Below are 26583 nucleotides of genomic sequence, written 5' to 3'. Positions count from 1 at the left end.
GTGGCAGTTCCTGTCCTTCCCCAAGGCCTCTGCAAATGGTATGCAGCAGCAAAATAAACCCTGACCTAATTGCCAGGACAGGGCTGCCAACCTTCTCTCAACACACAAAGGCAAGCATGGTAACTGGAAACTCCTACCTCTTTCGCTTTCTGCTTTAACCGCAGTTGCTCTGGATCTTCTTTATTGGAACGGCTCTACCAAAGAAAGAAGAAAAAGACTGAATAGAAATTACTGGCGTCCAAACACCATCCTATCTGTTAAATATTTAATAAATGACAGTTTTCTCTGGTGATTGAAAGATTTAGCTCCAGGGGTGAATGCCTCAATCCAGACTGGCTTCCATCCCCCTCCGCGCACATACGTGCACACCCCTCCTCATCTGGGCCGGCTGCCTCTGCTCTAGCCAGAGGCAAGATTAAGCTGAAAATGATGCTAACACTGTCAGTCAGGTCCAGTCTAGGCATGATGTTGTTCATGTCAGCAGCAGACACTTAAAAAGGACAGGAAGTATAGGAAAGAAAGGAGGTCTATTCATGCAAGCACAACACTGTTCCTTCAACTCTAGATTAGGCTTCCACCCAAGTGGCTCCAGAATTCAGCCTGAAACAAAACCAAAAGAAAAGAATCAACAGAAGATGGTCGAGTCACAGCTGATGAAGCAACACCTACTGTTGCAGTTTTTCTTTTTTTCCCTCCTCTTCCTGAGGGGAAAGAAGAGAGAAGAAACTTATTCTGTACTAGCAACAGCTCCACCAGGGGTTCGTGGATGCTGTGGTACCAGCTCCAAGGCTAGCCCTCGGAACTTGATTACAGGAAACAAATACACCTGCAAAGGTGGTGGATCTCACCAGGCTTCCATTTCAGAGGCAAAAAGAGATACAGGAAGGACATTTATAGATTTTTACTTCACTTTGACCAGTAGAAATAATCTCAAAAGAGTAGTTCACCCCACCACACATTTCAAAGAACTCTTGTAGACTTTTTAAGAAATGTAAATAGGTTCTTTTTTTGTATAGCCTCAGTTGTCCTAAACATTATAGATTTTCAGGGACAGAATTAATGGTTATTATATTTAAAGCACAAGTAGGAGAAACCTGAAGATGCTCACCAATCTAGAGGACTGGACTACTTCCTTGGAAACCTAGAGTCTTACCTTGGCTGCTCGAAGCAACATTTCACGTTCCTCTTCATCTTTTCTCTGCTTTTCTAGGTGATCGAGCTTCTCAAGAAATCTCAGTTGTGCTCTGGTGTCACTACATACAATGTACTTATCACTTCCCTGAAAAAACAACTTTGTTATAGACAACCAGGAGCTGATAAACCTAATGTGAACAATCTGAGAAGAACAACACTATTTTTCAAGGCTGAAAAGTGTGGGCTGTTTTATAAAGACTTTAGGTGGTAGGTAGTCATTTACACATCTCCTCTCCACTGAAGTATGTTTCCAGGTGACTGTGACTAGTAAGAGGTTATTGAACAAGTGACATTAACAACATCCAGTCTAGACTGACTATAATAATAGAAGTCTTCCCTAACCTTAGACTAAAGACTAAAGAAATTTTGTTCTAAACCACCAACTTAATATCCAGTAAACATGTCAGGAAAAGAAAAAGGAATTGTAAAGCAGCAGGGCACAATATCTTTTTTCCTTTGAAGAAAAAGAAATTAGAATTTGACATTATAAGTTTCTAGTGCTTTGTGTTCTAGTTTCAGCCATTTAATGCAGAAGTTGAAACAAGCATCACCTGGTATTTCCAAAAAGATGATTTATGTATTGGAGGGACGGTCTAGAATCAGTTACAATGAATCTTAGGGGTGAAGAAGGTGAAATCTATTATATATGGTTTATTATAGCTTTAAGAATACATATTTTTGCCTCAGTGAATCTTTCAAGTACCAGGATAGCTTATGTTGAAAGGTAATCTAGGGAAGTCATGTGGTCCAGCCACCTGTACAAAGCTGGGCCAGTAAATACTAATGATTAGTTTTAGTCCAACAATCACTGGACACACAGGCATTGAAACAGGACTGAGGTCCTTTTGGTCTCAAGAATAGCAATCAGTAGTTTATTTTACGTTCTATTTTTGCCCCCACTGGAAAGCCTGAGTTGACATTTACTTTAGTTCAGAAAGGCAGAGAAAGGAAAGATCCAAAACATGGTCAACTGGCATTGGTTTTACTATTGTGCTCTTCCACAGACAGACTTCTTGAGCCATGCGTTGGCCAGATGGCAATTAGGCAACACAAGACAAGGAGCCCGTTCTAGATGAGGCATGTCTGTGCCACCTGTTTGTACCACTTTTTAGTGCACGTCCTGCAGCTGTCTTTTTTCTCTGTTACTTTGTGAACTTTTTTTTTTTTTCCCCTGAGAAATTTATCCTGAAGCATTTATCAGCCAAAACCACTATGTACTTCCAGTGACTCTTCATTCTGTCCTACACCAGTCTCACATTGTAATGAAACAATTCTGACATACAGCTATTCTAAAAGAAGCACAGGATATTTTACGGCTGTATTTTAGGCAAGGTTATATGTTAAGTATATGGACTATCCATGACTTCAGTTACTCAGTTTTTAGTTTTTATGGATACTATACTCAGACTTTTCTTCTCGCACCCAGTTGTGCACTATGAAAAGATGGAAGGAAAGTAAAAGTTTTTTTTGTGGAGCACTGTTGTCTTCTGATCTGAATTTTCACAACTGAGTCAGAGCATGAAATCAATCCCTTTTCTGGTATTACGTTTGGTCATTTTCAATGAGCCACCTCATTGTCACATATTGCCATGTGTGGCTCCAAACACGTCATATGCAAGTCTCTGCAACCAGAGACTTTCTCAAGCAGCGTCTGTGGCTCTGCAAAAAAAGTCCAACAAACCTTTTCCCCTCCACTTCTGTCACTGTTCAAGTCTTTTTTAACTGCTCCCCACAAAGCATAAGCTATTTCTGAGTCACTCTTAGTACATCAGTACAACTTGTTTTGAAGCAGCAGTTTATTATAATCCACCACCATGCCACAATCCTTTTAAAAGGACAAAGAAGAAAGCTGTAGTACCAGAAGATTATTTTTTCCAAAGTTTAGAAGTGTTTCGCTTTGAAATAGCCAGATATTTACACATTTTAAGACAAATCCATGTCCCTATACCAATCAGCAATGTAAGTCTCAAGCAGAAGCTCCCCGATGCACTACCATGAGCTTATATGGGACAAGAAATAGGTGCATCCACAACAGTATTTCAGCTCATCACCTGTTTTAAGATAGCTTATTTCAGGAATTTTTAGAAGAGGAACACCTGCAGTTATATTTTGTCCTACTCAATGAATTTCTCAGTGGTCATTTAGCAGGGAATTGCTGAGACAGAAAACATCACATTGTATGCCTATTCATGACTTGTAGCTAGTGCTGTTATGATGAAGCATTATCACCCATATCCCATGGCCCTACAGATAATGCAGTTTAGTGTTGTGGCATTTCAGTGCTACTGCATGAGAGGAAAATGTTTTCATGGAGCATCATTTATAGCTCAGCACCACACCATGCCTCTTGGAGCCATGAGCTCAGGGGCTGCAACCACAGGAGCATGGCATCTCTTTCATGCTGGGATGAATCTACATAAAAACCCTTTCCCTTTATGGTCTTCCAAAGACTCTATACAAGAGTCTTTGCAACAAGAGCTCCATCACAGAGAGCAGCTCCCAAACATCTGAAAGGCATCTGAAAGAGACCACCATCATAGCTTTATGCCAATTATGTCAGTGACTTCCAATTATAATTTCCTAAATTTAACAAAAAAAGGACTACAGTTGACAAGTCTACATGATGGCATAGCATGAAGCTTTTACCCTGCCAATTCACTCTCTCTGAAGGGCTTTCTATCAGATGAAAGCTGCTAGGCATGAGCTGAGCAGACTAGGAAGAAGAGTTTCCTGACTGTGATCCCATCAATTACTGGCCTTTTTACACCAACTCCTACCCTAACAATAATTACTTTGGTTTCACCATAACTACCCCTATTACTGTATTTTTGTAATGAAGATAGGCCAGTACAAAGCCCCTTATGGAGCAACCACCCAACCCTCCCAGAAAGACTCTGGGAATTTATCTGACATAGATGTAGCCCACATTGTGTAGGGGTACCAATCAAAAGCCATGAGGGAAAAGAGAACAGGGGGTAAGCACCAGGGCAGATGGAATACAGGGCTGTATAAATACCTATATTAATACATAATGGGACTCCAGCATCCTGCAGTGTTCTCTTCTTAAACTTAAGATTTCTAAAAGCCTGTCAGCATCCCTCACAATAACATTGCTCACAAAGGTAATCCTGTAGGACACTCCTCTGTCACGTAATACCACCTTCCTAACAAAAGAGGATATCTGTGCCTCTAAGATTACTGTGCCCCTTACTTTTGATTTTTTGTTTGTTTTGCTTTTGAGAAAAGAGGAAAAGAAAGCCAGCTTATTGCAATCTTATAATCTTATCATTGCTTCTGGCAATTCAATCAGACAAAAACCTGGTTTTCTATTGCTTTAGTTCAATGAGAAAGAAACTAGCCCTATCCAGCCTACTGTCCAAAACCATTTCCTTCTGCTCTTGTTGTCTGCAAGACACCATGTCCTACTGGTTACTCCGGACTTCAGCTTCCTCCTCACTTTTGCTCACAAGCTCAATTGTACCTCCCACTTCGGAGAAAACAACATACAACAAGTGCAGATTTCTGAAGTCTTTTCATACAAAACTCTGTGCCTGTTCTATATTGATTTTCTTTTCTATAACATCTTCTTCTGGCAAGGAACAGAATACTCCTACTGCTCCAGAAAACACCATAAATACTCAGAAGTTTCCAAATAGTTGCTCCTCTTTACTATTGCTGCTCCAGTGCTGAAAAGCCTATAAAAAGTGTTCAGTACAAAAATAACTCCTATTCCATCAGTTGGTTGCTCTTGTTAAATTTCATTAAGTATAAACTTCTTGAAAAAAACTCAACCTGAACAAACAGGAAACTAAGAGTTGACAGATACATTTGCTTCTCACTTTTTTTTCTAAAACAGCTTCACACTGTAAGTAAAGATTAGTATCTTGCTATTGAATGACAAAAGAAAAAAAGAAAGAGCTGGTTTGGCTAGTAAATGATCACTTCCCATTTGCACCACACAAGCATCTTAAGGGATACTAGCTCAGTGGGACACAATATACTTTATACTGAATGAAGCAAAAAAAAAAATCTTAAGATGAAAAGGGCCTCTGCCTTCATGGAGCATTTTCTAAAAGTAAAATAATCAATTCAGTTTCCCAAGGCTTTTTACTGAGCGAATACTGACTGCAATTCCACCAACAGTATAGGCATAAGGAAAACACAAGACCCTAAATCAACCCACCATCAAGAGCATTCAAAATTAGCTTTCCATTTACCATTAATGAGAGTTTGTATAACAGCCACCACTGCTATGGAAGAGAAGAAACACATGCATTTAGTCTTATGCTGGGTTTTAAGAGCACTTGTTCAACAAATCAAATGGAACAGTTATATGCTGGGCTAGACACAACTAAAACCAGCCTTTGGTAGCTACTGAGAACACAGATGTTGCCTGTAATGTGCGCACACTTGGAAGAGGTTTACCTTCAAGGCTGCAAAGCAGGAAAACTTTGTGCAAAACTTGCTAATGATTTCCTTTACCTTGTGGGTTGATACTCTGTGCTGAGCAATTACAGTTAGTTTTTCTAGGAGTCCTCGTAATCTCTCCTGTGTAGCGTGGGAGATCAAGTTCACAACATCAGAGTTAAGTTCCATAATGTCATGCCTTTTACCTGTGGAAGCAGAGAAAATCCATTACGTGTTTTAGTAGTAGCTGATAATTGAAATAATTAGCACAGCAGGTATTCTGTTCCCCCTGGAAGTCATACCCATTATGAATAAAGGTTTGGAGATTATGATTTTCCTGGTAAAGTCACAACTTCAAAGATCTTAGACATTACATTAATAAAACTTAGCCTGGAGCTTCAGAAAATATAGACATTGTTTCACTTAGCCTCCAGAACCACTCTCCTTGCAAGGTCATTTATAGGACAAAGTTAATAAGAACACAAATCAAGCTTCATGTTCAGGGAGGGGGAGAAGCGGTAGCTGTAGAAATTAGTGCCATATTCTGTTAATTCCAGTAATTAAAAAAATACAGAATTACATTTTGCCCTGCTTGACACCGTGCTTGTTAACAACTCATGACATTTATTTGACGAGCAGCAATGGTTTTGCAGCGCACTCCAGGCACACGAGACCCTCCAAACTGCCTTGACCGACCGATACGGGGCAGACAGACCCAACCGAGCCACAGCAGCCGCTCGGACAGCGCGGATTCCCGTCCAGCCGGGGTCATCCTGCCGTCACCTTCAACCTTTCCTCTCGGGCTGCCGCCGAATCGCCGCGCCTCAGCAGCTGCGACCGAGGCTGGCGACAGCTCCAGGCAAGGCTGTGCTGGCCCTGCACCCAGAGCTGGGCGTCACCTCTGCGACCTTCCCGCGGCTGCAGGCTGCCGACGGAGGAGCCTTCCCGCGGCTGACACCATCCATCACTCTGCACGGCTCCATCGAGACACCTGGGCGGCAGCGGCTTTTCCCTGGTAGGCACGGCAGGCAGCAGTTCCACATGCCTCATACGTTGTACCTGTCAGAAGCACTTTTCCTTGCCCTATGCTGCATTTACGGCAGCTGTAATACTTTATGATGCAATATACAGCACGCCTTCAAAACCCATTTCAGTATTTACTGCCAAGTGAAGTGTTAAGAATGGATAAACAGCGCACTGTAAAAAAACTAATCACCTATTTCATTTGCTTTCACTACTATAACTGAAAATGAATGACAATCTCACAAGGCAAGGAGAACCTAGAATGTTGTCCCAGATGCAATCAACCCTGATCAACCCTGTTTGATCAGTAAGCACTGGCCTGTAACTTAACTGACTGCAAAGCTCATTTAGCTCAAGTACCTTTCAATACTTCTGCAGCTTCTCACTAGACCATCAGATTACTGAAACACCAACTTAAAGACAAAATAAAATCCCCCCAAACCTCAAGACCTCCCTACACACACGCACACGCAGATTTCTTAATCCAAAGATGGCTCAGTTCAAAAGCAGACATGTTAACTTTCTGAATTGCTCTTCTCTCTGGCAGCATTCCTTTCCTCGCAAACAAGCACTTATCATTTATGACATTAATTACTGGCATTGCTATTATTATTATTACTATTATTAATTTGGAGTAACTACCATCTAGCTATGAAACAGCCAGGCTTCAGGATTTTCCATCTTTCAATACTTTGTCTTTACACCCACAACCAGCAAATTATTCTAGAAATACTCTCTCTGTTTTTGCAGAGCTCTTTATTTTTCCTTATACCCACTTCCCACGAATGACTGATTAATCTTCTACTGAACTTTGAGAACATCTTCTAGGCACCAGGTCTGATGTGCATTTTCCCTTTGCCACTAGTAACACAGCATTTGCTATGCCCCATACAGCTCGAGATGACACATCTGGCTGACCGAGGCAGGAGCACCAAGGTCACAGGTAGCACTTGCAGGTTATGAGCTTGTCACAGGCTAGCTGCTCACTCTGGACTAAGAACCAGTTGTGTGTAGAAACAGAAAGACTTTGTGAACATGTGGTTAAGCCACTGTGACAGAATTGTGACTGCACATTCAGGCTTTCCTGGATGCTCAGGTGCAAAACTCGGTGCTCCAGTACAGCAAGTACCAAGCAGAGGGCATGAGCAAGGAGCAACATGCATCGAGTTTGGGGTCGACAGCAGTGGGACCAGCCAGCGTGCTGCTACACAACTGCGTGCTCCTTGCTCTGACATAATACAACATTGCTAAGCAACACTTATTATTTTTGCTCAAAAGGTAACAGCTGAAATTATATCTACACTAGAAACTTCCTGTAACACAGGCATTCAATGTACATTCCACAGTATTATTCATTATACATACAAACTGCTTCAACATGTCTTTTTTCCATGGAGGGAGTCATAAACAAAGCTCTGCTCTGTGTGTATCTGAAGTTTGAAACTTCTTCCTAATCTTAGTCCATAGAGTACATATTCCTGAACAGGCTCAGGAATGCAAAAACTGTTAGGGAAGTCAGTGTAATGCACCAAGTTAGAAGCTGCTGAGACAGAAAAGCACATTTAAGTGTTTTGACACTAGCACCTTTATGGTTGTTAAGTGTTGCATTAGGTTTAAGAGTAAGAAAGTTGCTCACGTCTCACATGTTAAAGTGGCATCAATTTCTTTTTTCTGGTTGTGCTTCATACAATTTCCATGTAAAGAAAACCTTAAATGACAGCTGCTTCCTAGAAGGGGAAGTGAAAACTCCGTATTGTTTGGTAGAAACCCATGAGATGAACTGAGATGGTAGATCATAACACTTCCAAGTCCTTCTTCAAAGACTGGAGGCTGGCTGATGAAAGAGGCAAGGAAACACTACATCCATACATGTCTGCTATGTGTGCTTTGTTCTCACCTATGTTCAAGATCTTACTCTGAAGAGCTTCCAAAGACAGAAATGGTTCATCTGCGCAAGAGTGAATCACTGTGCCAATGAGCTCAGAGTTTGTTGCCAAAATGAAGGCATTCTCCTCGCTGAGATTAACCCCAGCCATAGAAGTCACATCATTTAGGTCATCTTCATCTCTACAAAAGAGGAGACCAACATTTATGCTTTGTTCAGAATAGACACACAGAAAAAGTCTCAACTATCAACAAGCAGCTACATTAACATATCCTGTATACAACAGATGTTCAGTGTGGGTGTGGACAGGGAGCTCCTAAAAGCTCTCACACTTCTGCAAGGTGCCTCTGAAACATTAATTTGGCTAATGCCTCAGTTGCTAGACATGCAAATCCTTTATATGAAACTGAAATTTTGAGCCAGCTTGGAAACCTAGGACTGAGTTAAACCTAGATTAAAAGTTCCCACAACCCCTAACCCTGCACCACCACTCTTGCAGCCTGAAATTTGTTCAAAAACTAATTCACCAGGTAGAACCAAGTGTGGAATGAAGTTGAAGGTTGACTTACTGGACTATAAACAACCCATTTTCTAACCAAGATGTCTATCATGCAAACTGAGGCTTAAAACACAGGCTTATTAGCACAGACATGATCATCAGTTTTCTATAGCGAGTTATATCCTTAAAACACAGGATACAAACACTCCTTGATTATTTACTAAAACAAATCCAGACCTTGTACTTTGAATCAGTCCTACCATACTTGTGTATATAGCAGGGAAGATGCCACAGCTTCTGAAGCACCATGCCAGAGCTCTAGCTGGTAACACCATTAGCTGGATTCTCATGTAGCAGCTTTGGACTACATGTTCAAAATAAAAACTCAATTACGGTGAACATCACCCAGACTAGCTATAGTAGCCAGTGTGCTTCAGCCTAATCTTTTTGTTTTAGAAATCATTTAAGTTAAAATACTGAATGAATCTTACATAGAAAAACTCTTTGCACTACTTTGACAGTGAAACAATTCAAGCTTTTATGAAATGAGTTCAGACCACCAAGAGAAAGCATTTTTACTTCACAATGTGACAAAGGCCCTAATGGTGGCTTTCAGGGATTTAGGACCAATCCAAAACAGACATCCATAGTATTAGGACAGATAAGTAAAATCACTCAATCTGAACGTCTTTTTATTTGGAAAGCACAGAAAACAAGCCCCCTCTTGAAAACTATTCTCTACCAAGGTTTGATAAAGTTCACCTTCAGAGAACACTGTGTGGCCTCAATAACTCTTGAACAAGGGGTTAGCCAGAAATTTGTCGTTCTAAGATGAAATTATATTTCTTGGAGGCTATCCTTTGACTGACTGGAGGCAGAAGCTAAAGTTATTAGAACATGATTTGGGGCTGAGGTTAAGCAATACTCAAAAGACACAAGAAAATGTTAGGATATTTTTCTTAAAACTATAGATACATTTTCTTCTTTGGGTTTCAGTATACTTTTATGGCACAATTCTTTTGCAAACTTCCAGTGAGAGACCCGGCCAGAAAAGGAGTTCAGCCGTGAGTCCAGCCTTCTTCTACCCCTCCTTCCATTCATGTGCCCTCATTGCTAGCAGCTCCTATGTGTGTGTGTTCAGGGAAAAGGAGACTCAACAGATTCTCAAAACAGCTCCAGCTCTTTAGGTCTAACTAGACACAATAGCTTCCCAACCAGGCTTGTGCCCCAAATCCATCATGCTAAGAAAAGCATTAAATCCCAGGACTGTCAGAACAGTTAGATGTCCACAGCTACAATTTAAAGCTGAAGCCAACAGTGCCAGAACAGCTTCCCTCCTCCTACCCCTTCTCAACCAGCAGCTGAGCAGCTTCAAGTGTATACTCAGGCTCTATCAGCCTAACAGAGACTCTGAACTTTCAACAAGCATGTCAATGAATCTTCATGGGATGATAATTGAGTGCTAACTGATCTTCACAAGTACATTCCAGTTCCCTCTTCTTAGTGACCACTACAGAGAAGTCTTTGCTGATGGCAGAGACAAGAATCCCACTGAAGCACAGCAACTGCCACAGATCTGCTGACAAAATCAGCACAACCAGCACCAGGAACACACATCACAAGCTATCGGTGCTGGAACCTGACATTACTCCAGTGGAACTGTTTATGGAATCCCAGGGAGGATGCTTGCATCCCAAGTACAACTGTATAGCATGCAGTTTCAGGAAATAATTTTTTGCTTTTAATCTGGCCACATACTGAAAACACTCAAAGAACAGATAAGCTTCTATCCATTTTTCTACATAGAGAAGTTTCATTTCTTTATAACCTGCCTTTACCAGGTTACTATTTTCTTGATTATTTCCATGCACACAGTCTCTCTACTGCATACAAGCATACAAGAGTTTATATGCAAGCAGACATCTCTACCTGTATTGTTCTTCAGTACCAATTCTAACTTTTTCACTGTGAGACGTAAGTTTGCATTAAGTCAAGCTTTGATGAAATATATGAAAACCCTGTTGCACTTATTTCACTTAACCCAAAGAAATTACCACTATATTCCTTAGAAAAGCGCTCACTAAAGATTAATAAAAGTTTCAGAAGCTATGGTAAGTTCATACTTTTTACTATTCTTCTTTCTTTGTTCAAACAAACTTCAGTCATTTAAAGTAAGGTATCCTGTACTTTGAGTAAGCTGTAGAAATCATTCTACTAAGGTGATAAATTTAAAATATTAGTGTGTACACGAAGGTGTTTCTATGGATATTGACTTGCTTTCACTTTCAGCAATCCCTCCATAAAGCCCCTTTTCTGCACCACTTCCTTTAATGCTCTTTATATTTGATCATGTCACACTCAGAAATGAACAGGAAAAACTCACCCAGCTGTTATAAGCCTCCAGTGATTTAAGCTTACTAGGACAAGGCAGAAAGCAGAACTCAGGAGTTCTGAGCGATACACCGCACAAAGTCAGGTTCGACATTTCTACAGGATATTCACTGCAAAAGAAGCCCAAGCAATACAGACACACCTCACATCTGTGAATTTGCCTGCTGCCTGAAAAGTGAGTCTGTGGCACCCTCTGGTGTCTGGCGACCGCACGAGTCTCCTGAATCCCCTTATCTTTACTCCATTTTATCCAAGAGTCAAAGGGAAAACTAGAAAGACACACTGAACCCAAACCTCTGTGCACCTTCCCTGACAACTACCCAGGCCAGAGCAATTCCAGCCAAACCAGAAAGTAGCATGTGCTTTGGAGAACAACTCTATTAAAGAGAATAAATTCAAGATGAATATTTGAAGATTAAATATGCAATTTATTTTTTTCCAGAGTGCTCTAGCATATACTTTACAGAAATGTGTAGATCAGTTTACAAAAATCTCGATTTTTTAAAAACAGACTATTTCTTGACATGCCATGGTGCAATGTCCATGCTTAGCTGAAACAACATCTAGAAGGTTGGAATGCTTTGTGTTTTGTTGGTTTTTTTCCTGTTTGTTTGCTTGGGCGGACAAGAAATCACCACTCTTTCTACTGCTTATCTTGGGCAACCTAAACCAGCGTGTTAAAGAGTAGACAAAGTCAAATTACAGCTAATTAAGTACAGCTTAGTGAGTAGAATGTCCTCAAATCCTAAGCTAGCCTAGTCACACAATGGCAGAGGGAGTCAGGCTGGATGACACACTGCAAGGAGAGTGCACAGTAAGAGCACTCTCGTTAGAGCCACATGTATAATCACATCAATTACAAGGCACACTCTGTGCTTGTAACCAATTTCATCACAAAACCTGGAAACAGGCTATGGTGCCTCTCTCTGCCTCACACATGATCAGCAGTTGATTGATCACAGGTAAGAAAGTTTGATTATAGCAGTGAATAGAGAAAACACCAAGGGTGTATCCAAAGACAAATTCTTCAGAGACAAGAGACTACAAAGAAAATTTAGGGTGAGTTAGAGGTTTCCTACCTAAATTCTCATGGACTTGCTACTTTGGATATGGATATGCTCATTGATATGCTACTTTGAAGATCACAATTCAAAAGGAACAAAAAACATCTCTACTGAAACACTTTGTAAAAGCAGTTTTTTTCTACACTATGAATCTAACAATTCAGGGAATGACTTCCAAGAATTCCAATTTGTCATGTAAGACAGCTAATATATTCCATTTGGAAAACTACAGAAAAAATGGGGTTTTTTTTCTTTTTTGGATATGAGTTTGTTTATTGTTGCTTTTTTTTTATTATTATATTTATGAAGGGTTTTTTTTTTAAACATCACTACCCAAAATTACATCCCACATTACTTTCTAAAGTATACTTCATAAGACCTTGAGACAGATGAACAGAGCTATTGCTTTAATATGAGCTTTTCATTTCAGCTGCTGGCAACCACTGTTTTTAAGTGTTCACTGTATACTGTATGTTACTGTAAAAAGCTGCAGCTTTCTGTCTGCACCAGTGCATTCAAAGCTGCAGCTTTCAAGAGTTAATAAGTCAACTGGTCAACAAGATAGAGGTGTCATCATGTCTGCTTTTTTTCCTTGGAAGAGAAATGTCAAACTTGCCCCGAAGTGGTAAGACTAATAATGCTGATGGCAGCCTGTACCTCTGTTCCAACATCAAACTTCATAGCTGCAAAAATAATTTCTGCTTTTGAAAAGTTAATCAGTTGACAGAACTAAAAGGTTTAAGCACTCTTGCAATCTACAGACCTAGAGAATATGTTAGAAATCATGATTGAAGATGTAGTCAAAGACTTCCACCCATACAGACAGAAACAAGGAGCTAATAAAAGATTCTGAAATGCAGCACAGAGCTTTAGACAGGTTACAAGCCAGTCCAAGTAACAGTTCAGTGCTATCAGACTATATGCAAAAAACAGAGATTCTATCTGCTTTACTCCTGTTGAGAAACTTTACTACAAGATAACTAGATTAATAATTGTATTCACAGGATGGAAAACATGTTAGTGACAACCTGACACAAAATGCAACCCCACCAGGACAGTTTTCTTACACTAAGAATAATTAACATCTGCATAGAAGTTTTAAGGTTACCCATTGCCTCTGAGTATTGTGACACAAAAAACACGTGTCAGGAAAAAAGCTTCTGAAGAAAGTTGCCAATATTTGGGCTCCACTCCCACCTCTACACTTGTTTCTTCCGTTTGTTCCTTTCTATACCTAACTTCTGATATTGTTCATTTTTACCTGAAGGATGTTGCTCCATTCTCTTTAATTTTCACTTTCTGAACAGGAGATGCTTGAAGTGACAATATTTTATTTCTTGGCAAGGTAATTTGCTTCAGAATAGAACCTAAAACAAAACACAGAAAACATGCTATAGTAGAAAGCAAAATGCTAAGACAACTGTTTACTTAGTTCATTATTCTAAGTAAGGTTACTGCAGACTCAGTAACAACTAACTGGGTCCATCTGAAAACCAAACACTCTAGAATCTTACATTCTACAAGTTCTGTATGGCCCAAAGCCTCCCACACTCTCAGCAAACACCCTCTCTTCTGTGCTGACCAGGGAAATGTTTCCATGAAAACGGACTGGCTGAGACAAACTCTTAATGTGCATCAACCTGAACCTGTTGAAGGAAAAAGCAAGGCCTCATGAAACAACTCTCAAAATCATCAGCTTAGAGGAAGTTCACTGCAAGGAGCTCAGTTATTGTATTTTAACAAGTACAAATATTTGACTGATGTGCTCTTAACAAGTGCCAGATGTAGATGTGACATTGATTTTCTCATCAGAGCTCCAGACAGTAAAGATGTTCAACTTAATGCACAGAGCTGGCTGCTCCCAACAGACAGCCACCCTCTTGCATTCCTACAATCTACCAACAACCTGCACACACTTCTACACCTCAGCAGTCTTCCCCTTTCTCCATGAAAGAGGTTCCTGCACTTTACCTGCAGGAAACTGGTTGGTTTGAACAAGTGTATTCAGTGGCACCTTCTTGTCAGCAGGTGTCTGTAGGGTGAGCACCGAGGGCTGTGGGAGCGTGGATACTTGCTTGACAATGGTTCCCGATGGTTGCTGGAGTACCTGGAAGTGGAATATCCAATATCAACAGTGAGAAGAGCTAAAAATACAGAGAAGTAAACAGTATGAATGTTTCCATTTAGCCAGAAGTGCCACTGGGCAGGTATACTTGTCTAGTTTTCAGTTTAAAGCAAACAGCATGCTCAGAAAAGACCTTTTTTTTTTAAACTTCACGTCAAGAAATCTTACCAAGTGGTAGTGAGCTTTAAGCTCATTCAGTGAGCTCTAACAGACACTTCACCCCATTCTCTACTGATGACTCTATTTGACAAGTTCCACTAATTATCACACAAGCCATTACACTGAGAGGCTTTCCTCTGTGTAGGTCTTGCTCAGCAGGCTAACTATTAAAGAGTGAGTCTGCCAGTAACTTCAAAAGGGTAGGTATCACAAACACCTAGTCAAAAAGGGAGAACACCAAAATAACTGAAGTCTTGCACAAAATACTGTACCTGCTAAGAATTAAAGAGTACATGCTATAAAATTACTGACGTGCTTTTGGAATTGCAACCTCAATTGTAAATTGAGGTGCTGAGTTTCAAAGTGTTAAGTTAAAACACACTAAACAGTTGCCAGGAACAAGAAGTACTAAATAGCAACACCTATAGCAAGTAGAGCTTCTACACAAAGACATCAGTACACAGCTGAAGGGTAAAAAGGAAGGCAGTTCATAGTTTTGTTTAAAGAGGCTCTTCAAAGAAACAAAACCAGACAGTAGGATGTCATCACAACACAGACCTACTGGCACAGCCCATAAATACTAATCCTTCCTTTTCAGGGGCAGCTATTAAAATGCAAGAAAGTAATAAAATTGCAGCATCCCTAAAAATCTCACTTCTAAGCCTCCTAGCTACCAGAATGTGGGCTTCAGCTTTGATACATCTTTTAAAAAGTTCTTGATTACAGACAGTAGAAAGATGTTACTTCACCAAAGCATAAGATCAACATCTTCAGATTGAATCCTATTTTTTTTAGCAGCAGAAAATCAACAAAGAAAATGTCAGGGTCAAGAAGCCATTTTTCTCCTCTACATCTTTCATTCTTACTTCAGAAAGTCTAGAGGGTGCTTGCACAAGTGTAATTAAAGAATTGACATTTACAATACTTGAGAAATTAGGCTCTCTCCTGTCACTTCTCCACTATTAATAAATATCATCAACATAAGCATCACACATTCACAAAAAGATAGTTTGTTATCAAAGAGTCAAGATACCCTCTCAACCATCTCTGTACTGGTAGCACTAAGGCTTGGTGTAGCAGCAGTAATAGAATAACTGATCTGGAAGTGATATCTGAAAACCTGACAGACAGTTAACATTAAGATCTAGAGGAGTAAAGAACTACAGGAATACAGGGACAGACTGTGGACAGAGATGAGGCTCACAGATGCAGCACTTTCTCATGGACAGAACAGATGCTAACATTTACTTCTAAGTGTTTATCCCAAAGCTCAGTTTGATCTCTCACAAAGGACTGGTTTCCAGAACAGCAAGTTGTGAATAACCTGAGCAGTGTCTTTTGTGAGTTCAGGTAACTAATGAGGAGCCAACCAGCTTGGACACACTACTCACAGGCTCCACTAGCACTAACACAAACCTAGAGATCCTCCTTACCACCAGGAAGAATGATGCTTCATCTTCAGCATGCAAAACACTGGAACAGCACAGGAGGAAACATAAGCATTCCAGACTGAGGTACAGCAGACAAAAGAACAGAGATAGCAATGTCACAACAATGGTGTAAGTGGAGACTGGAATTTAAGTCAAGTAACCAAGGAGGTGACATTGCCAAGAAACAGAGAGGATGTGCTGGCAGTCGAGCTCCTTTTCTGTTTGCCATTCTAGCTCTAGACTAACAAAAGCTGAAAGTCCTTGAGAGTTGCAATGGGAGAGAACAACAATACTGGAAATTTCAACAAGGATACAATGCCAGAACAAAGCATTATCAACATCGGTAATATTTGTGAGAATATCCTTTATTCAGGTTAGCAGCAGGAAATAATAAAAGAAAGGGGACTGCTCCTTTGTGTGCTGTTCAGCAGGCTGACACAGACATCAGAATAAAATTATTGATGTTCTTAAGTTAAAAGAAATGCAACACAACATTCAGCTGACAATGAAGAGACAGCTGCCTGAAAGAGACTTTGATTAGCCTCACTGAACCTATTTTACATTCATAAAGTCTGGAGATCAGCAGAGGGATGTTGAGGTATCATCACACACAAGCAGGATTGCTTCATGAAGGAAGCCTCACTAATTGAATGCAAGAGCAATAACCAGGACAAAAAAAAAAAAATGGAGAAGATTGTTCATGAAAGCTCAGCTCCAAGGGGACATGACACTAACAACTCACTAAGAACAAGCAGTTGCAACAGCATAAACACTTCACTCCTTGGTTCAGTCATTAATAATCTCCAGGCAGTGTGTCTCACTGGTAACTGTGGGGACTACACCATAAACCCCTAGCTGGTTATGCCTGAATGTAACTGTAATCTCACAGCAGCTTTCTCACCAATGGATGCCAGCATCTGGTAATGTAAATTTTCATTTATGGTGCTTTAACAGAAGACAAAGCAATACTAGAGCAAGATAAACTTTTATTTCCAAGATGAAACATCTTTGTAAGCCAACACTCTTAAATGAGGTGGTGTTAAGAAAGTCACAGAAGAAAATCCTTCAAAATGTGCAACTCTCACAGCACAGAAGTGCAATCAATCCCAAGAGCACCCTTGAAGAACAGGTCCTGCAGTGTCCACACAGAGTTTTGGTAATAATGCTACAGAAATGAAAAGTTTTTTGTTGCATCACTGCAGACACAAATTTGATAGTAAAATACAGCAGTGCTGCATTCTTGAGCACCACCAACATTATAATGGAGCTGGCATGTGAGAGTTCAAATTATCTAAAGCACAAGAAGCCAAAATTAGAAAGGGGCATGCAGAGGGAGTGTATGGCATCGGGCATCCCTGTGGGCTGAAAAGGGAAAAAATTGCTGGCAGTATTGTATGAACAGATTTGCACAGCTGGCAGTGTGCTTCCTTTTTCAGCTGGCAGTAGGACCCTTCTGTTTAGGGAGGGCAGGTCCAGATTTGTTTTCTTATGGGAGAAAATAGACCCTCTGCCCTTTCAAGAAAAGGCACCAGGGAAGCCGTAGGAGATACAGCCACTTCTCCTAACTTGCCCTTCATGCTAGGAAGTTGTCTGAACAAACACCAAACTCCTGATATGGCTAAGCTGTGAAGCAGTCAACTCAGTCCTTCAACTGTATCTGAGAAGAGCAAGTATTTTAATCACTGTACCTACCCAAATGAGGATAAAAAACATGTTTTGTATGCAATTCAATATATGTAAGGCACAGCAAAGAAAAGCAATTGCAGCAGACTGCCACAGTGCAGCAGTGTAGAGGCAGAAGCCATTTCTTGAGTTCACCAGTATCAAATTCAAGAAGTGTTTTGACTCCCCTGTGTGGAGCTAAGCTTCCTTGCCTATTTGTACAGATGGTCAATCTTTCCCCTGGATTACAAGACTTGCTATATAGCCAACAAACTGCTCTCCTGCCCCTGTACTACCTAAGAAATTCTCCTTTTCTTCTGGCTGGAATTTCAAACTTAGTCCTCGAAGACAATATGAGTACCAACTCCTTTTCCAATTTGACTTTAGCTACTACTAGCCAAGATTGTCAGTGCATATGTTTAATAACTCCTCTTTGGAGTTTTGGGGTTATTTTGGGGTTTTTTTTGTTTTTTTTTTGGTTTTTTTTTTGTTTTTTTTTTTTTTTTTTTTGTTTTGTTTTGTTTTGTTTTGTTTTGTTTTGTTTTTTAACAAATCTACTCAGAAAAAGGTCTCCTGATCCATCCCAGTGTTTTGTTCTTTTTAATCAAGTCTGGAAAGGTGAAAAGCTCATGCTTATGGTAGTTTATGCTAACCATAGCATGAACTCTTTATTTAGAATGCAAGATTCTTGTATTAGATCTACCTTATGCCCTTTGAAAGGAAGGGAACTGAAAAGGCAAAACATTTTAGGGGTCTGAACACTGTTAAATCAAGTATACAAAATATCCAAGCTAAAAAGAAAACTCACACTGCAGATGTCCTACCATACCTGTGGAAAGTAAATCTAGTTTCACAGGAAGTCTAATAGATTTTCCCACTTTTTAAGGAAAAATAATTTTTACAAGGAATTCCTTTGCAACGATCGAGTTCTTCATCTGCCAAAGGGAGATAAATTGTCTCAAAATACTTAAAAGCATTACTTACAGGTAGACCAGCTGGACACCATGCTACTTGGTATCCTAAGCATCTAATATTAGCCAAACCTAATTTATTTCACAAAGTTGCTCTTTCAGGTATACCTGTGATCCACAGTTTCTAGGTATTTAATATTAATATTAGCAAGAAGTTAACCTGTGCCAAGAATAAAAAACGTTAACACATTGCTTTTGAGAGTATTGTTTTAATAAGATAGTTATTCCTCCTGGAATTTGTTAGCTAATGAGACCTGATAGAAAAAACTCACTTTTGGACAACTTCATAATTAACACGTCTTAGTAAATGAGGAGGTCAGAACGCAGCTCAGAAAAGCTCCTTGAGGTAGCTCATGCATTTCAGATAACATATCACTGAACAATATCAAGCCACCTGTGCCTGCCAAGTACCCAGGGCAGGAACTGCCAGGGGAGAGAGACTGGCATCCCTGGTGGCTAGCTGAGGCACAGCCCTAAGAGGGCATCCAGGAGCAATTAATGTAAGTATCCCATCAGCACTTTCTGTTTCTGACACTTGTATTTCCTAATTTTTCTTCCAGGTGCCTGGCTGTGGGCCTAGTGGGGGCTAGACCTTGTATCCGTGTCTCAAGATAGATGTTCAGTCTGGTGAAATGGTGGTCAACATGTCTTACAAGAGATCAAGCTGACAGCTTGGCTTTAGATTCACCTTTCCAGCAAGAGCTCAGCATTTCTAAACTATCACAAACATAACTGATGGACTCTTCATATATTAAAAATAAAACCAAAAGAAGAACCAGAGGTCCAAACTGGTATCCTCTTTATTAAATGGCAAGAATCAAAGTAAAGGAGGCAGGTTATTACAGAGAAGCAGAGAATCCACCTTACCAGCTGCTTCACTTTAACCACCTGCTGAGCACACGCTGAGCGCGCCACGATGGAGCTGGGCTGCGAGATCTTAATACCAATTGGGGCTCCAATGACTGGTTTCAGAGGCTGGAGAGGGGTTGCTGCTGAAGACACCGCTGCAGAGACCAGCACTGGCTTTGCAGACTGCAGAGAGGGTGCAGGCACCGCAGGGGTGAAGACCGGCTTGCCAGGCTGCACAGCGGTCAGCCCGGACGACGGCACGGCTGTGGTGAGGACGGAAGCTGCGGGCCGGAGCGATGCTGGCCCCACGGCAGGCGAAGGAATGGCCTTCGCGGCCTGCAGAGGAGCTGCTGCCGATGTGCTGGCAAGGACTGGTGTGATAACTAGAGGGGCTGTGACCGCTGCAGAGGCAGACACAGCTTTTACAGCTGGAAGAGCAGGTGTTGCTACAGTCAAAGTTGCCGCTTCCGTCGAAGGAGCTGGTACTGCAGAGGGACAAGTGGAAACCACTTCTTGAGTTGGAGCTGGCTGCTCCATACACTGCTGGATAAAGCTCTGAGGATTAGGCATTAATTGCCGTAGGGCAAGCATGCTTTTCTAAAAGAAAAATGAAAAAACACTGGATGTAGTAGCAGCAGAGTTTTCCACAATAATAATACATTTTTAACTGAATCCTCTTCCTCATTTTCCAATTAAATTTTTCATGAGACAATAAATGGCAAGCAAGTTTTGCAAAATTTCAGGCACCCTTAATTCAATGACCCTTAAATCCTGTTCAGTGAAGATGACAACAAACACCAACACCAGCTGAGCAAAGGTCAACCATCACCACAGCTACACTACACATAGTAATCCCATCTATGAGGAAACTCACATATAACTTTGTTCTTCTGTTTAGATTTTTCAATTTGGAATTTATGTTTCAGAGTAAGATTATTTTAACTGCTTTATTACCTCAAAGAATTTCTTTTTGCCAAAAAACCCTGCTATATTGGAACAGCTGTGTTTATTTCACGGAGCCTGACAGGAAGCTACGAATTATCCAATAAAGTCAGGAACAAGCTCTGAAGACAAGAACACTTTTATACCAATACAGCTGTATCTACACTAGGGGGGGATACCACTTTAATAATGTCTGTAGAGCTGCAGCAACACAACTTCAGCCAGCTACTTCTCTGCAATAGGAGAACAAAAGTAAAGGAATCTGGCAACATCTCATTTTTACTACAGCTGTGTTTGAGAAGGTTAATGGACAGAATAATCTTCAAACTCTCTACAGATTTTTCTCCTTCACTGTTTATAATCTGCTATGGCTCTGAACCAGGGGAAATCAGTTCTGCAGCTAGCTGTATATTCTTGAAAACCCTTATGTTTTTTCCTCCTCTCTTAACAGTTGCTAAAGTTTCTAAGAGCTCCTAACACAGTGCTGCCACTTTGGACTTCGTGCAAAAGGTGTCTGTCTCACCTGCCAGTGTATCAAGTAATAATTTTGTCTCTATGCCGCATCTTTTGCAGACCATCTGTTTTTTAATATTCACTTCTTTTTCTTTTAAAAAGCTGCTTAGCTCCTGATGCAATTTATGTACCAAAAGCATCCAGCAGACTTGAAAAATCAAGCAGGCTGCACAGCCAAAGCCACTGTACTTTTTCCACCTCTTGGAACAGACAAAACGAAACACATGCACAACTTCATCAAAAACCTGCAGCTCAAAGATAAGAGCTGACTCCAGAGAGACCTCCCTAAAATTCCACTTCACTAGCTAAAAGTGGATTGGCAAAAAGCCGTATCACATTTCTTTCCAGACTCAAGCTGCAAACATTTCCCCCACAAACAAGGCCAGCACTGATCCTCTTAGCACCTTCGAGAAGTGCTCCTGAAGTCATCCTCCATTTGGCACTCAGTCCTGTCACAGCTGCTCAGTTACAGATCAACCTAATTGTGTGTATCAACTGCACATCCTTCCAGTGTTTCAGGAAAAGGCAATCTGGGTGCAAGATGTTTTAAAGGATTGGCAACACTGCAAAGCCAGCTAACTCTGACCATGTCTGAACAACACTTTTGAAGTCACAGTGTATCTTTGTTAATGTAGCACGCAACAGGGAGAGAGCACCATGCCAAGGACTATGTGGTATGGACACTGCCCAAATCAAAGAAGCTTAGATGGTGCCAGTACCTGGCAGTGCGCTGCAGAAGAAAGACACAAGGGCTCTGCTGGAACAGGTCAGGGGCTGACCCACGCTGATGAACACAACTTAACCCCTGCAGAATTGCCTTGAGTTCTCTGCATCAAGTGTAGCAGCTCTTCACATTGTTGGATGGCTTCTTATAACAGCTGAGCACTTTCATGAGTGCCAGTCACACTGACCCTGTACTCACAGCCTGGTCCTTCTGCAGCCAGAGCCACACTGCATGCAGAAAGCCCATTCTCAGAGCTATTTATTTTTCTGGCTTTTGCATGGGCATTTAAGAAGCCTCCAGGAAATTAAACAGGTAATAAATGATCAATTGGAAAATTTTATGTATCATAGAATCATCAAGGTTGGAAGAGACTTATACCTTTAAGATCATCAAGTCCAACCATCAGTCCAGCACTACCACTGCACCCCCTAAACCACTAAATCTCATCACCCAGCACCAGATCCAGATCCCATTAAACACCTGCAGGGATGGTGACTGCACCACCCCCCTGGGCAACCCATTCCAATGCCTGACCATCCTAACAGTGAATTTTTTTTTTTCTAATATCAAATCTGAATCTCCCATCTCAGCTTAAGGTCCTGCAGAGATGACTGCACTCTTTCAGACTCATGGCAAACTTACTAGCAAGGCATTTAGAAGTTGCCACTGTAAGGAAGATTTTTATCCCAGATTTGAGCAGATTAACACCAGCCATCTAGAGCAAATTCAACATTATCACATGCATTGTTATATGGCCTGTCAAATACCAAGGAAAAGGGAAAATTCCAGAAAAATTCTGTCCCAGCTTTACCACTTAACTATTCTTCCTTTATTCACCATCATGCCTATAATGAATGTACAGATCTAACAAACCTAAGTGTATAGTGTACATTGAAATTTAGTAAATTTAACGTAGTTTCCCATGTTTTCACTGAGATTTAATGCTTGCTGTATAATTCATTTTTATTTTGTTAATACCATTCTATAATATGATTAGAAGTCTCAAGGAAGCATTTTTTCCTTTATATGGTTATTTGCTTGAACAGAAGTAGAGTCCCTGGGATCCTTTTCCTAAGCTACAGTAATCTTGTCAGACCCTTTCTGGAGCAAGGGGTAGAGACTTTTTCAGCCTCCAGCTAAACATAAACCAGCAGAAGATGAATAGCTTTATTCAGATTCTTTGATCTTTAACATGGCATAAGCTTGTGCATTGCCATTGTTGTCAGCCTCTGAGTTAGAATTGCTACAATTTTGATGAGAAAGTAGGAGGTCATCTTAACACAGCTGCTCTACTGTAGATAAGATGCACAGCTTCCAGCATACTGGTCTCCACTAACACCTAGAGGGCAATTACTCTACAACATTAGGAACACAGCATAAATTACTCCTCAAAAACCCCCTTCCCCTTAAGAATTGCCTTTCCAAGCACAACAGTCACAGAGGTGTCCTAAGTACCATTCTTCAACTGACCTGACCAAATATGAATGCCCCAACTCTTCTCTTTTCTGGTCCTCCTCCCTTCCCTCTTTAAATACTACATATCCATAATCAGACACTTACCTTGAGAAAAGGAACTAAATATGGTTGTGGAGATGACTTAAGCTCTATGTACAACTTTCTTGTAAATTCTTCTGGTTCAATTTTTGCTTCCTAAGAGGAAAATATAATTACAATAGGAAGTTATAACTGAATCCACCACACTTTTTCCCCCAAGATGTATCAAAAGGTCAGGGAAACTTATCATGGCATTGTTCAATTTCAGTACTCAAATGCTTTTTTTCCTGCTTTATTTAAAAAAGAAAAAAAAAAAAAGGGGAGTTAGGATAGAATAATGTTGAAATGTTCATATAGTATTACCCAAGTTGTTTATGCTTTCTTCAGCTACAGACAGTTAACACACTTAGGGATAGGTGTTCACACCCAGTCACTGAAGTGAAGGGATAGAAAGAAGTTTATAAGCAGCACTGATCCTTTTGAGTATCTCGTTACTGATGCATTTTAAATCAACTACTAGTACTTCTTTCAGTAAAGGTAGTTTAACTGTATAAAAATAAACTTAGAGACATTTAAGACTAATGACAGCTTAGCAGTTTTTGTAAGACAATTCCAGACTACTGCATACACAGCATAATAGAACATTTAACACAGTCTTTCCCAAAGCAATCAAAACATTTCTGCATATCCCCAGGTAACAGTCCTCTAAATTGCAGAGTACTGTTTCCTTTCTTAATGCTTTCCAGCCTGTCCCAACACAAACACCTGACTCAAAGGCTCAGGAGGGTTAGGAAGCAGCAGTAAACTTCTGAGACCACTCACTTGTGCACAGGGCTAAGCCCCAGACTCTGCTGCCCTTCCTCACCCTCCCAGAGTCATCAAGAACACTGTCTCCCCCAAGAAGGTATAGACACACAAAGAGCAGCACCAATCTCCATTTCTGCTGAGAAATTACTCCTCTCACCCATATTCACCTCTGGAGCAACTGTTCCAAGTTGTTACATAACCAGAACAGGGATTTTAAAGACTGCATTTACAGACAGAGCTTCCAGCAGCTCTCCCATTTAGCCACTTGATCTGTTGCCTGTTAGATCTCACTGAGATGCAGACATGGGTCACCGAGGTTTCACTGATACAGATGCAAGTGTTTTGGCACACTAAGGCTCAGTGCATACAGGGTGCTTGACACCCACTTCATGAAACACTGCCTTAAGGATCATTTTGCTGCCCAGCTGCAATTTACTAATTTCTCTCATACACACAAATGCATTTAAATCGTACACATACCAAATAGCAGATTTTTAAATTACTACAAAAAGCAAACAAGTGTGCAATTAACAACGTATTAACGACTCTTAGTAAGTGCTCTTAAAAAAACCCCAAAAACCAAAAAACAAGTACTGTAAGCACAAGAAAGAACAACTCTATTTTTCCCACAGAAGGAAGGTGTGTAGTCCAGCAGGGACAGAGGCTAAGGAATCAAATTTTTGCAAGGCTGCATTCTTCAAACAATCTGTTCTCTGAAATTACACCTGTCTACATCACACCTTCCTAGACTGAAAAGCCCTTTGGTACCACTAGCAAAGCCACTCCCCTCCACCAGCACACAGCCTTCTGCTACGGTGGAACAACACCACAGCAGCAGCGGTCAAATGCCATGACAAGAAGTGGCAGGAGAAATCGTTACCAGGAAAACCCAGCTGTGCTGGGATACAGCACAAAGCACCATACGGAAGCCACCTGCAAAGAGAGAGATGTTGGCAGCCACCACATTGTTTGCCCCATCCTACTGTTTTAAGCTATTGATAATGTCATTCTTGTTCCACTGCTCAGTTCTGTCTTGGAGTAAAGCAGTAGTATGGACTTAGCACTACACTGCAACCTCCACATCAGATCCTTGCTACTGAGGACTCAAAACTACACTAACATAAAAAAAAAAAAAAAAAAAATACCCAGAAGTTGTGTTAACACTACCAGCCCCTCCTGCTATACCTGTGTGCATAACGTGAAACAGAAATGTGAGGGGGGGAAATAACACAGCATGGAATTCAGTTAAAGTAAGATTCATAATGTAAGACTTAACAAGGGTCAGATGCACTCAGACACAAATCCAACTCTTGAGCTGTTAAAAAAAAAAAAAAGCTACAAAATAACAGGAACAAAACTATGATAAATTAAATGTCAAAAATCCATAGACAAACGATGCAGACGTTGTTTTGAAGAAAGTCTCACCAGTAGGTTTTGCACCAGACTCTTCACATTCTGCCCCATCTCAGGGGCTTGAGGTCCACTAGACGCCAATTTTACTAGCGTAGCAAGAAAATTCTTGCATTTCTTCACATTCTCTAGCATCTCCTAGTGTGGAAATAAAGAGAAGACTGTTAGATGTTGCACTGTCTCTTCAACCTCTGATGAACATACAGAATGTTAATTTTTAATTAAAAACTTTTTTTTCCTTACTGTAGAAGCGCTGGTCTGTGCTACTGCTGTGCCCTCTGCTTTCACAGAGACTGCCTTTTGGGAGATATCTTGTGCAGGTGGTCCTGTAACTGGAAGTTTTACAGGTGTTCCAGTACTCAAAGGCTTTACAGCAGTAACTGTAGTAACACTAGCTGTTGCAGCTGCTGGCTGAAGAGAAAAATTAACGCTTTTTAACCAAGGAACAACGTGACAAACATACTGGATTCTGCTAGCATATAAGGTAGCAACTGCTCTGGATTCTGCTACTTTATAAGGTAGCAACTTCCCTCCACACTGCTATTTGAAACACAAAGAAACAATTCTTCTCCTTGCTTTTAGAGTTTAGATTCATTTGCTTTGGGAGGCTCTATTTAATACAGTAAGTGACAGCCATAGCCATAATTCTATTTTACAAGTCAAAGGTGTGGGGAAGAAATTACAGAGGCACATCCAGACCAAAGCACTGCCGGCAACTTTGAAGGAAGAGAGGAAGGTAAAATTGTCTTGAAGAAACCAATATATTAACTTTGCCAGGCTCCTACAGTCTAAGACTAGTGGATTTTGGACAATGCTAAGCCAGATTATACTATTCTGAAGACAAGCAGAACCAGAAGTGATTATTTATCATCCAGTCTTGCCCTGAAGCTCCTCTTCCAGTGGCAACACCCCTTGCTTTTCCTATTACACACAGAGCAGGCAAAAGACATCACGTCCACTTCGGAAGGATGCAAGTGCCAGCAGAAGCAGCCAGCTCAGCAAATGGACCGAACAAGTTCTTCCTGCCTTTTCCT

The 26583-nt window shown here is 40.7% G+C and overlaps 1 protein-coding gene across 1 annotated transcript in view; it reads right to left on the bottom strand.

Annotated features, from left to right (window-relative positions):
- TAF4B (TATA-box binding protein associated factor 4b) overlaps positions 1-26583 on the bottom strand; it is a 72550-nt gene that overhangs the window by 25903 nt on the left and 20064 nt on the right. The window contains exons 4-13 of the mRNA XM_053997010.1: positions 25793-25960; positions 25565-25687; positions 23399-23488; positions 19678-20256; positions 14435-14570; positions 13725-13830; positions 8522-8691; positions 5677-5807; positions 1154-1279; positions 138-194 (exon numbers count right to left, since the gene is read on the bottom strand). Of these exons, the coding sequence (XP_053852985.1) occupies positions 138-194; positions 1154-1279; positions 5677-5807; positions 8522-8691; positions 13725-13830; positions 14435-14570; positions 19678-20256; positions 23399-23488; positions 25565-25687; positions 25793-25960 (1686 nt within the window). The remainder of the gene's footprint in view (positions 1-137; positions 195-1153; positions 1280-5676; positions 5808-8521; positions 8692-13724; positions 13831-14434; positions 14571-19677; positions 20257-23398; positions 23489-25564; positions 25688-25792; positions 25961-26583) is intronic.

The sequence above is a fragment of the Vidua macroura genome, chromosome 1, assembly GCF_024509145.1.
Source record: "Vidua macroura isolate BioBank_ID:100142 chromosome 1, ASM2450914v1, whole genome shotgun sequence".
NCBI lineage: Eukaryota > Metazoa > Chordata > Aves > Passeriformes > Viduidae > Vidua > Vidua macroura.
This window is presented reverse-complemented; position numbering and strand designations above follow the sequence as displayed.